The sequence below is a fragment of the Haliotis rufescens genome, unplaced genomic scaffold (assembly GCF_023055435.1).
Source record: "Haliotis rufescens isolate VD_foot unplaced genomic scaffold, xgHalRufe1.0.p SCAF_204, whole genome shotgun sequence".
NCBI lineage: Eukaryota > Metazoa > Mollusca > Gastropoda > Lepetellida > Haliotidae > Haliotis > Haliotis rufescens.
In genome coordinates this window covers 14623-25517 of record NW_025963896.1, presented here as the reverse complement: position 1 = coordinate 25517, position 10895 = coordinate 14623, and the positions used below count along the sequence as shown (strand labels likewise).

Genomic DNA, 10895 nt, shown 5'->3' with positions numbered 1-10895 from the left:
AACAGTCAGTAATGAATGGTGGGGTTTATTCTGCAGTAGAATTTGTTTATAAGATAAACATCGTGGGAAGACGGTTGTTGTGACACGTGGAATCCCTGACACACGAACGGACGCACGCACGCACGCACGCACGGACGCACGCACGCACGCACACAGGCACGGACGCCCGCACGTTTACCCTTATCACTCGCGAAACAACAAACTCGCAGCATATGCAGATCATTTATTGGTTACGCAATAACATTTAGTGCAGCTATTTCATCTCCCCTTATGGAGCCATCATCTTCTGCAGGACAGCACTGACTGCATCAGGGGAGCCAATCTTGATGATGTTGGAAGGTCCCGAAGCAATTAGGTGGATTGTAGAATTGGCATCTACTTCCGAGATAGCAACAACAAATACCTCAGCTTTGGCTTTCAGAGAACCAATACTGGCAGCAATGGCCTCCCGGTCCTCCATTGTGGTGTACCCATCGGTAAACATGATGACCTTGTTGTCAGCGTCATTGCGGTCGCCAATGAAAATTGTACCTGTAGCAAGCTTGATGGCATCTCCAATGTTCGTAGAGGGACCCTCTTCGTATGTCTGCTGCTGGAGAGCTGCCAGAACCCCCGACTTGTTGTTGCTATATTCAGTGAATCTGAATACCACTCTAGCGTTTGAAGAAAATGCTATCAATGCAACGTTAAGAGCATCACGGCCTATGGTGGTAGAGTTTACCATACTCTCTTGGAATCGTTTCATTTCGTCAAAGTTGGGTTTGCCGATGGAGCGCGAAACATCTTCTACAATCAGGACGTCTAGCTTCCGGTCAGTGGAGACTGGAAATCAAACGTACAATATGTAAACATTGTTCCTAGTTTGTAGAAGAAGGGACTCTGTTGTTGGTTACAATGTTACACATATATAGATAGGATAAATAGATAGATAGATTTGTAAATATAAGCGATTTAGGAGAACGAGGATTGTTGGCTCTATTGTCTGAAATGATTCTCCGTGTGAGGGCGTCAATACCGTGAATTTCTTGTTTTGTCCAATAAAAAACACCAAAGAATACGAAAGGATAGGTACAGCATAAATATTTGTGGCTTTAACTTTATTTGCGAGCATTTAGCTCTAAACTCCAGATTTTGTTTACCCTTCATTTATATTCTGACTTATATGAAGGTTTTCCTTGATATGGCCGTTTTGGAGTTTGTAGTTATTATTGACACTAAATGTATTGAGCATCTTCCACATATGCTGCTGCTGCAACTGCCACTACTTCTGCTACCAAAATAAGTTCTCAATCGTGAAGAGTGCACTTCCTGTGACTAGTGTTACTGAAAAACTGTTCATAAAGGCGACAACTGTGAAAGATTTTAATTGTGATAATCAGTGCATGGTTCTCATGGCAGTTTTAGAAGGGTGGAAATCAGTGTCTGCACGCCATGACAGTTTTTGAAGTGTCATAATCAGTGTGTGAACACCGTAAATATTTTGAAGGTTGTTAATCAGTGTTTGGACGCAATGGCTGTCTGTAAAGGGTGGTAATTAGTGTTTGAACGCCATGGTGGTTTGTAAAAGGGGATAATCAGGTAGTGGTCGCTATGACAGCTTCAAAGGGGTGATAATCAGAATATTATTTCCATAACAGTTACGAATTAGGGAACATTTTGGATTCGTCGCCATGCCAGTTTCAATGGGTTAAACATCAGGGTATATCCTCCATGATAGTTCTTCATGTATGACAATCAGGGTGTGGTCACTGTGATAGTTCCGAATGGGTAAACATCAAGGTATGGACGCCAAAACAGTTTTATGGAGGGTGGGGTAGAGGAGGATCAGGGTGTGGGCAAGCATGTCAGTTCAGAAGGGGTTAACATCTGGGTATGGTCGCTATCAGAGTTTGTGAACGTTTGTGAACGTTTGAATTGGTGAATATCTAAGTATTGACTCCTAAACAGTTTTCAGGGGGCGAAAATGAGAGTGTGGATAATCCTTTCGAAGGATTGAAATTTAGCTAATGGTCGCAATAATAATTCCAAAGGTGCGAAATTCTGAATATGGTTACCAGGAGAGTTTTGAAGGGATCAGAATCAGGGTATTGTCTCTATGACAGGATTGAGTTCTTAAAAATCAAGATTTGGACGCCAAAACGTTTTGAATGGGTGAAAATAAGTGTCCGGTGAATGAGAGAGTTTCGCTGGGGTTGAGAATCAGGGTGTGGTCACCAGGAAAGTTTCGAATGGGTGGAACTCAAGATATTGACGCAAAAACAGTTTGGAGGAGGTGAAGATCAGGGTGGGCACAACATGACGTTTTGAAGGGGTGAAAATCAGTGGATGGTTTCCATGACAGTTACGAATGGTTGCAAATCTTGATGTGGTCGCTGTGATAGTTTTGAATGAGTAAAAAGTCAATACCAATACTGTTTTTTGAAGGGGTAAAAGTAAGGATGTGGTTGCCATGGCAGTTTGTAAAGGGTGGTAGTTCGTTTGTAAACGCCATGACATTTCTTAAAGTGTGAAAATCAGGGTATGAACGCCACGACAGCTCTTAAAGGGTCATTATCAGGTTGTGGTCGATATGACAGTTTCGAAGGGGTGAAAATCAGGACATGGTTTCATAACAGTTCCGAATAATGGAAATTAAGGTATCAAGGGGCTGAAAGTCAGGATATGATCGCCATGAAAGTTTCCAAAAGATGAATCTCAGGGTGTGGTTGGTATAACAGTTTCAAAGTGGTGATGGTCAGTGTGTGAACGCCATGACAGTTTTTAAATGGTGATAATCAAGCTGGAATATTGCTGAGTGTGGTGTCATACAGCAAACATACAAACAAACAAAAACAATCTGACACGCCGTCATATTGCTGAAAACGTCTTAAAGGTGCGTTGAAGCGAATTCATTCCTTCATGGCTACTCTGAAACCTACCTGTACAGTTCACGCCCGAAAAAGGAGGCAGACAGGCGCAGCTGTAGCCGTTCCATGTCTCTGTGCACGTGCCACCATTAGAACAAGGTTTCTCATTATCACAGACGTTTTTCTCTGCAAATTGAAATATGAAGTTTAATTAGTTTCCAGAAAGTGTTTTGAAATAAGAATAAAAGAGCTACAGTCTATATGCAAATACATAAGAGTTTTTGAAGTTTGCTAATCAGTATCTCAATCTCAATTTTTTACTCTTATAATCGAGGTGTGGTCGCCATATTAGTTTTTAAAGTGCGATAATCAGGATGTGGTCGCCTTGAAAGTTTTTGAAGATGGTAATTAGTGTGTGAACGCCATGACAGTTGTTAAAGGCTGGTAATCAGTATGTAAACGCAAGACAAATTGTAAAGGGTGATTAGCATGTGTGGTCGCCATGCCAGTTTGTTAAAGGGTGATCATCATGTTGGATCGCCATGCCAGTTTTTTAAAGATGGTGATCGATGTGTAAACGACATAACAGATGTCAAAGGCTGGTAATCAGTGTGTAAACGACATGACAGTTTGTAAAGTGTGATAAGCAGGTTGGGTCACCATGACAGTTTTTGAAGATGGTAATCAGTGTGTAAATGACATGACTGTTTGTAAAGGGTAATAAGCAGGTGTGGACGCCATGCCAGTTTTTAAAGGGAGATAATCAGGTTGGGTCACTATGCCAGTTTTTAAAGATGGTAAATAGTGTGTGAACGACATGACAGTTGTTAAAGACTGGTAATCAGTGTGTATACGCCATGACAGTTTGTAAAAGGAGATAAGCAGGTGTGATCGCCATTTCCGTTTTTAAAGAGTGATAATCTGGTTAGATCACTATGCCAGCTTTTAAAGATGGTTATTTGTGTGTGAACGCCATTGCAGTTGTTTTAGGCTGGCAATCAGTGTGTGAACAGTTTGTTAGGGTTATGAGTAGGTGTGGTCGCCATGCCAGTTTTTAATGATGGTAATCAGTGTGTAAACGACATGACATTTTTTGAAGTGTCATAATCAGTGTGTGAACACAGTAAATATTTTTGAAGGTTGTTAATCAGTGTTTGGAAGCAATGGCTGTTTGTAAAGGGTGGTAATTAGTGTTTAAACGCCATGGAGGTTTGTAAAAGGGGATAATCAGGTAGTGGTCGCTATGACAGCTTCAAAGGGGTGATAATCAGAATATTGTTTCCATAACAGTTACGAATGAGGGAACATTTTGGATTCGTCGCAATGACAGTTTCAATGGGTTGAACATCAGGGTATATCCTCCATGATAGTTCTTCATGTATGACAATCAGGGTGTGGTCACTGTGATAGTTCCGAATGGGTAAACATCAAGTTATGGACTCCAAAACAGTTTTGAGGAGGATGGGGTAGGGGAGGATCAGGGTTTGGACAATCATGTCAGTTCAGAAGGGGTTAACATCTGGGTATGGTCGCTATCAGAGTTTTTGAACGTTTGTGAACGTTTGAATTGGTGAATATCTAAGTATGGACTCCAAAACAATTTTTATAGGGGGCGAAAATCAGAGTGTTGACAATCCTTTCGAAGGATTGAAAATCAGCTAGTGGTCGCAATACTAATTCCAAAGGTGCGAAATTCTGAATATGGTTACCAGGAGAGTTTTGAAGGGATCAGAATGTATCTATGACAGGATTGAGTTCTTAAAAATCAAGATTTGGACGCCAAAACAGTTTTGAATGGGTGAAAATAAGTGTCAGGTCAATGTGAGAGTTCAGCAGGGGTTGAGAATCAGGGTGTGGTCACCAGGAAAGTTTCGAATGGGTGGACCTCAAGATATTGACGCAAAAACAGTTTGGAGGAGGTGAAGATCAGGGTGTGCACAACCTGACGTTTTGAAGGGGTGAACATCAGTGGATGGTTTCCATGACAGTTACGAATGGTTGCAAATCTTGATGTGGTCGCTGTGACAGTTTTCAATTAGTAAAAAGTCAATGCTGATACTGTTTTTTGAAGGGGTAAAAGTAAGGATGTGGTTGCCATGGCAGTTTGTAAAGGGTGGTAGTTCGTTTGTGAACGCCATGACAGTTCTTAAAGTGTGAAAATCAGGGTATGAACGCCACGACAGCTCTTAAAGGGTCATAATCAGGTTGTGGTCGATATGACAGTTTCGAAGGGGTGAAAATCAGGGCATCGTTTCATAACAGTTCCGAATAATGGAAATTAAGGTATCAAGGGGCTGAAAGTCAGGATATGATCGCCATGAAAGTTTCCAAAAGATGAATCTCAGGGTGTGATTGGTATAACAGTTTCAAAGTGGTGATAATCGGTGTGTGAACGCCATGACAGTTTTTAAATGGTGATAATCAAGCTGGAATATTGCTGAGTGTGGTGTCATACAGCAAACATACAAACAAACAAAAACAATCTGACACGCCGTCATATTGCTGAAAACGTCTTAAAGGTGCGTTGAAGCGAATTCATTCCTTCATGGCCACTCTGAAACCTACCTGTACAGTTCACGCCCGAAAAAGGAGGCAGACAGGCGCAGCTGTAGCCGTTCCATGTCTCTGTGCACGTGCCACCATTAGAACAAGGTTTCTCGTTATCACAGACGTTTTTCTCTGCAAATTGAAATATGAAGTTTAATTAGTTTCCAGAAAGTGTTTTGAAATAAGAATAAAAGAGAAACAGTCTATATGCAAATACATAAGAGTTTTTGAAGTTTGCTAATCAGTATCTCAATCTCAATTTTTTACTCTTATAATCAAGATGTGGTCGCCATACTAGTTTTTAAAGCGCGATAATCAGGATGTGGTGGCCTTGAAAGTTTTTGAAGATGGTAATTAGTGTGTGAACGCCATGACAGTTGTTAAAGGCTGGTAATCAGTATGTAAACGCAAGACAAATTGTAAAGGGTGATTAGCATGTGTGGTCGCCATGCCAGTTTGTTAAAGGGTGATCATCATGTTGGATCGCCATGCCAGTTTTTTAAAGATGGTGATCGATGTGTAAACGACAAAACAGATGTCAAAGGCTGGTAATCAGTGTGTAAACGACATGACAGTTTGTAAAGTGTGATAAGCAGGTTGGGTCACCATGACAGTTTTTGAAGATGATAATCAGTGTGTAAATGACATGACAGTTTGTAAAGGGTAATAAGCAGGTGTGGACGCCATGCCAGTTTTTAAAGGGAGATAATCAGGTTGGGTCACTATGCCAGTTTTTAAAGATGGTAATTAGTTTGTGAACGACATGACAGTTGTTAAAGACTGGTAATCAGTGTGTATACGCCATGACAGTTTGTAAAAGGAGATAAGCAGGTGTGATCGCCATTTCCGTTTTTAAAGAGTGATAATCTGGTTAGATCACTATGCCAGCTTTTAAAGATGGTTATTTGTGTGTGAACGCCATTGCAGTTGTTTTAGGCTGGCAATCAGTGTGTGAACAGTTTGTTAGGGTTATGAGTAGGTGTGGTCGCCATGCCAGTTTTTAATGATGGTAATCAGTGTGTAAACGACATGACATTTTTTGAAGTGTCATAATCAGTGTGTGAACACAGTAAATATTTTTGAAGGTTGTTAATCAGTGTTTGGAAGCAATGGCTGTTTGTAAAGGGTGGTAATTAGTGTTTAAACGCCATGGAGGTTTGTAAAAGGGGATAATCAGGCTGTGGTCGCTATGACAATTAGGAAAAAGTCAATGCCGATACTGTTTTTTGAAGGGGTAAAAGTAAGGATGTGGTTGCCATGGCAGTTTGTAAAGGGTGGTAGTTCGTTTGTGAACGCCATGACATTTCTTAAAGTGTGATAATCAGGGTGTGAACGCCACGACAGCTCTTAAAGGGTCATAATCAGGTTGTGGTCGATATGACAGTTTCGAAGGGGTGAAAATCAGGGCATGGTTTCATAATAGTTCCGAATAATTGGAAATAAAGTATCAATGGGTTGAAAGTCAGGATATGATCGCCATGATAGTTTCCAAAACATGAATCTCAGGGAGTGGTTGGTATAACAGTTTCGAAGTGGTGATAATCGGTGTGTGAACGCCATGACAGTTTTTAAATGGTGATAAACAAGGTGGAATATTGCTGAGTGTTGTGTCATACAGCAAACATACAAAGAAACAAAACAATCTGAAACGCCGTCATACAGCTGAAAAAGTTTTAAAGGTGCGTTAAAGCGAATTCATTCCATCATGGCTACTCTGAAACCTACCTGTACAGTTCACGCCCGAAAAAGGAGGCAGACAGGTGCAGCTGTAGCCGTTCCAAATCTCTGTGCACGTGCCACCATTAGCACAAGGTTTCTGTATACCACATACGTTTTCCTCTGCAAATTGAAATATGAAGCTTAATTACTTTCCAGAAAGAGTTTTAAAATAAGAATAAAAGAGCAACAGCCTATATGCAAATACATAAGAGTTTTCGAAGGTTGCTAATCAGTATATCAATGCCATGACAGTTTTTTTTTTATTCTTATAATCAAGATGTGGTCGCCATACTAGTTTTTAAAGCGCGATAATCAGGATGTGGTGGCCTTGAAAGTTTTTGAAGATGGTTATTAGTGTGTGACCGCCATGATAGCTGTTAAAGGCTGGTAATCAGTATGTAAACGCAAAACAGACTGTAAAGGGTGATACGCAGGTGTGGTCACCATGTCAGTTTTTTAAAGGGTGATAGTTGGATCGCCATGCCAGTTTTTAAAGATGGTGATCGATGTGTAAACGACACAACAGATGTTAAAGGCTGGTAATCAGTGTGTAAACGACATGACAGTTTGTTAAGTGTGATAAGCAGGTTGGGTCACCATGTCAGTTTTTTAAGATGGTAATCAGTGTGTAAACGACATGATCGCTTGTAAAGGGTAATAAGCAGGTGTGGACGCCATGCCAGTTTTTTTAAAGATGGTAAGCAGTGAGTAAATGACATGACAGTTTGTTTAGGGTGATAAGCAGGAGTGGTCGCCATCCCAGTTCTTAAAAGGGAGAAAATCATGTTGGGTCACCATGCCATTTTTTAAAGATGGTAATAAGTGTGTGAACGCCATGACAGTTGTTATTGGCTGGTAATCAGTGTGTATACGCCATGGCAGTTTGTAAAGGTGGATAAGCAGGTATGGTCGCCATTTCTGTTTTGAAAGGGTTAGATCACTATGCCACTTTTTAATTATGGTAATTAGTGTGTGCACGCCATGACAGTTGCTTAAGGCTGGTAATCAGTGTGTAAACAGTTTGTAAGGATGATAAGTAGGTGGGTTGCCATGCCAGTTTTTAAAGGGTTATAATCAAGATGCGGTCGCCATGCCAGTTTGTAAAGATGGTAATATGTGTATTAACGTTTTGACAGTGTGTAAAGGGAGTCAGGATGTGGTAACCATGATAGTTTTTGAAGATCGTAATTAGTATGTGAACGTCACGACAGTTTTTAAATGGTTATAAGCAGGTGTGGTCGCTATGCCAGTTTTTAATAAAGGTAGTATGTGAACGCCATGACAATATTTAAGGATGGTAATAAGTGTATGAACGCCATGACAGTTTGTAAAGGGTGATAAGCAGGTGTGTTCGCCATGCCGGTTTTTAAAGAGGGTAATCAGTGTGTAAACGACATGGCAGTTTTTTTAAGAATGATAATCGGGTTGGCTCACCATGACAGTTTCGAAGAGGTGTATGTCAGGTTGTGGTGGCGATAATAGTTCCAAATGAGGGAAAATCAGGATATGGTCGTTATGAATGTTTGGAATAGGTGCAAATCAGGATATGGTCGTTATGAATATTTCGAATAGGTGCAAATCAGGATATGGTCGCTATGAATATTTCTAATAGGTGCAAATGAGTATATGGTCGCTATGAATATTTCGAATAGATGCAAATCAGGATTTGGTTTTTAAAGGGGGTGAAATTCAGGTTGTGTTTGCCGTGAATGTTTAGGATGGGTGTAAACCAATGTATGGACGCTAAAACAGTAATGAGGGGGTCATGGTCATTGTGTGATCACCATAACAGTTTCGCAGGGGTGGAAATTATGATGCAGCCGCAATGACAATTTGAAAGGTGCATAAATTAGAATGTGGTTACCATGACAGCCTTGAAGGGGTGCAAATCAGAATGTGGTTACCAGGATAGTTTTGAAGGGGTCAGAATCTCTATGACAGTGTCGATTCCTTGAAAATCTAGGCATGGACGCCAAAACAGTTTTGAAGGGTTGAAAATAAGTGGCCGGACTTTTGAAATTGTGAGTATCAGGGTGTGGTCACTATAACTGTTTTGAATGGATGGAAATCAAGATATAGACGCAAAAACAATTTTTTAGGAGGTGAAGATCACGGTGTGCACAACATGACGTTTTGAAGGGGTGAAAATAAAGATATTGTCGCTGTTACAGTTTCGAAAATTCTATAGCAAGTACGGTTTTGAGGGAATAAAATCCATGTTGTGGTTGCCAATATAATTTCGAAGTTTTGGAAATCAGTGTCTGGACATCATGACAGTTGAAGGGTTGACCATCAGTGTCTGTACAGCGTGAAAGTTGAAAGGTTGACCATCAGTGTCTGGACATCATGAAAGATGAAAGGTTGAACATCAGTGTCTGTACAGCATGACAGTTGAAGGGTTGACCATCAGTGTCTGGACAGCATGACAGTTGAAGGGTTGACGATCAGTGTCTGGACATCATGACTGTTGAAGGGTTGACCATTAGTGTCTGGACATCATGACAGTTGAAGGGTTGTCCATTAGTGTCTGTACATCATGACAGTTGAAGGGTTGACCATCAGTGTATGTACAGCATGACAGTTGAAGGGTTGACGATCAGTGTCTGGACATCATGACAGTTGAAGGGTTGACCATCAGTGTCTGGACAGCACGACAGTTGAAGGGTTGAATATCAGTGTCTGTACAACATGACAGTTGAAGGGTTGACGATAAGTGTCTGGACATCATGACAGTTGAAGGGTTGACCATCAGTGTCTGGACATCATGACACTTGAAGGGTTGACCATCAGTTTTTGTACAGCATGACAGTTGAAGGTTTGACCATTAGTGTATGTACAGCATGACAGTTGAAGGATTGACCATAAGTGTCTGGAAATCATGACACTTGAATGATTGACCATTAGTGTCTGTACAGCATGACAGTTGAAGGGTTGACCATAAGTGTGTGTACAGCATGACAGTTGAAGGGTTGACGATCAGTGTCTGGACATCATGACAGTTGAAGGGTTGACCATCAGTGTCTGAACATCATGAGAGTTGAAGGGTTGACCATCAGTGTCTGGACATCATGACACTTGAAGGGTTGACCATCAGTGTGTGTACAGCATGACAGTTGAAGGTTTGACCATCAGTGTCTGGACATCATGACACTTGAAGGGTTGACCATCAGTTTCTGTACAACATGACAGTTGAAGGTTTGTCCATCAGTGTATGTACAGCATGACAGTTGAAGGATTTACCATCAGTGTCTGAAAATCATGACACTTGAATGATTGACCATCAGTGTCTGTACAGCATGACAGTTGAAGGGTTGACGATTAGTGTGTGTACAGCATGACAGTTGAAGGGTTGACGATCAGTTTCTGGACATCATGACAGTTGAAGGGTTGACCGTCAGTGTCTGGACATCATGACAGTTGAAGGGTTGACCATCAGTGTCTGTACAGCGTGACAGTTGAAGGGTTGCCCATCAGTGTCTCGACAGCATAGGAGTTGAAGGGTTGACCATCAGTGTCTGGACATCATGACAGATGAAGGGTTTACCATCAGTGTCTGGACATCATGACAGTTGAAGGGTTGACCATCAGTGTCTGGACAGCATGACAGTTGAAGGGTTTACCATCAGTGTCTGGATATCATGACAGTTGAAGGACTGACCATCAGTGTCTGTACAGCATGACAGTTGAAGGGTTGACCATCAGTGTCTGGACAGCATGACAGTTGAAGGGTTGAACACAAGTGTCTGGACAGCAGGACAGTTGAAGGGTGTGACCATCAGTGTC

General features: G+C 41.2%; 1 protein-coding gene across 1 annotated transcript; it reads right to left on the bottom strand.

The window, feature by feature from the left end:
* Positions 1-220: 220 nt before the first annotated feature.
* LOC125382884 (neurogenic locus notch homolog protein 1-like) lies at positions 221-7232 on the bottom strand (the record flags this gene model as incomplete). Its single annotated transcript, XM_048401037.1, has 4 exons — positions 221-822; positions 2919-3032; positions 5412-5525; positions 7119-7232. Coding segments are annotated over 4 exons (896 nt in total), but the record flags the coding sequence as incomplete, so codon positions are not given.
* Positions 7233-10895: the final 3663 nt, after the last annotated feature.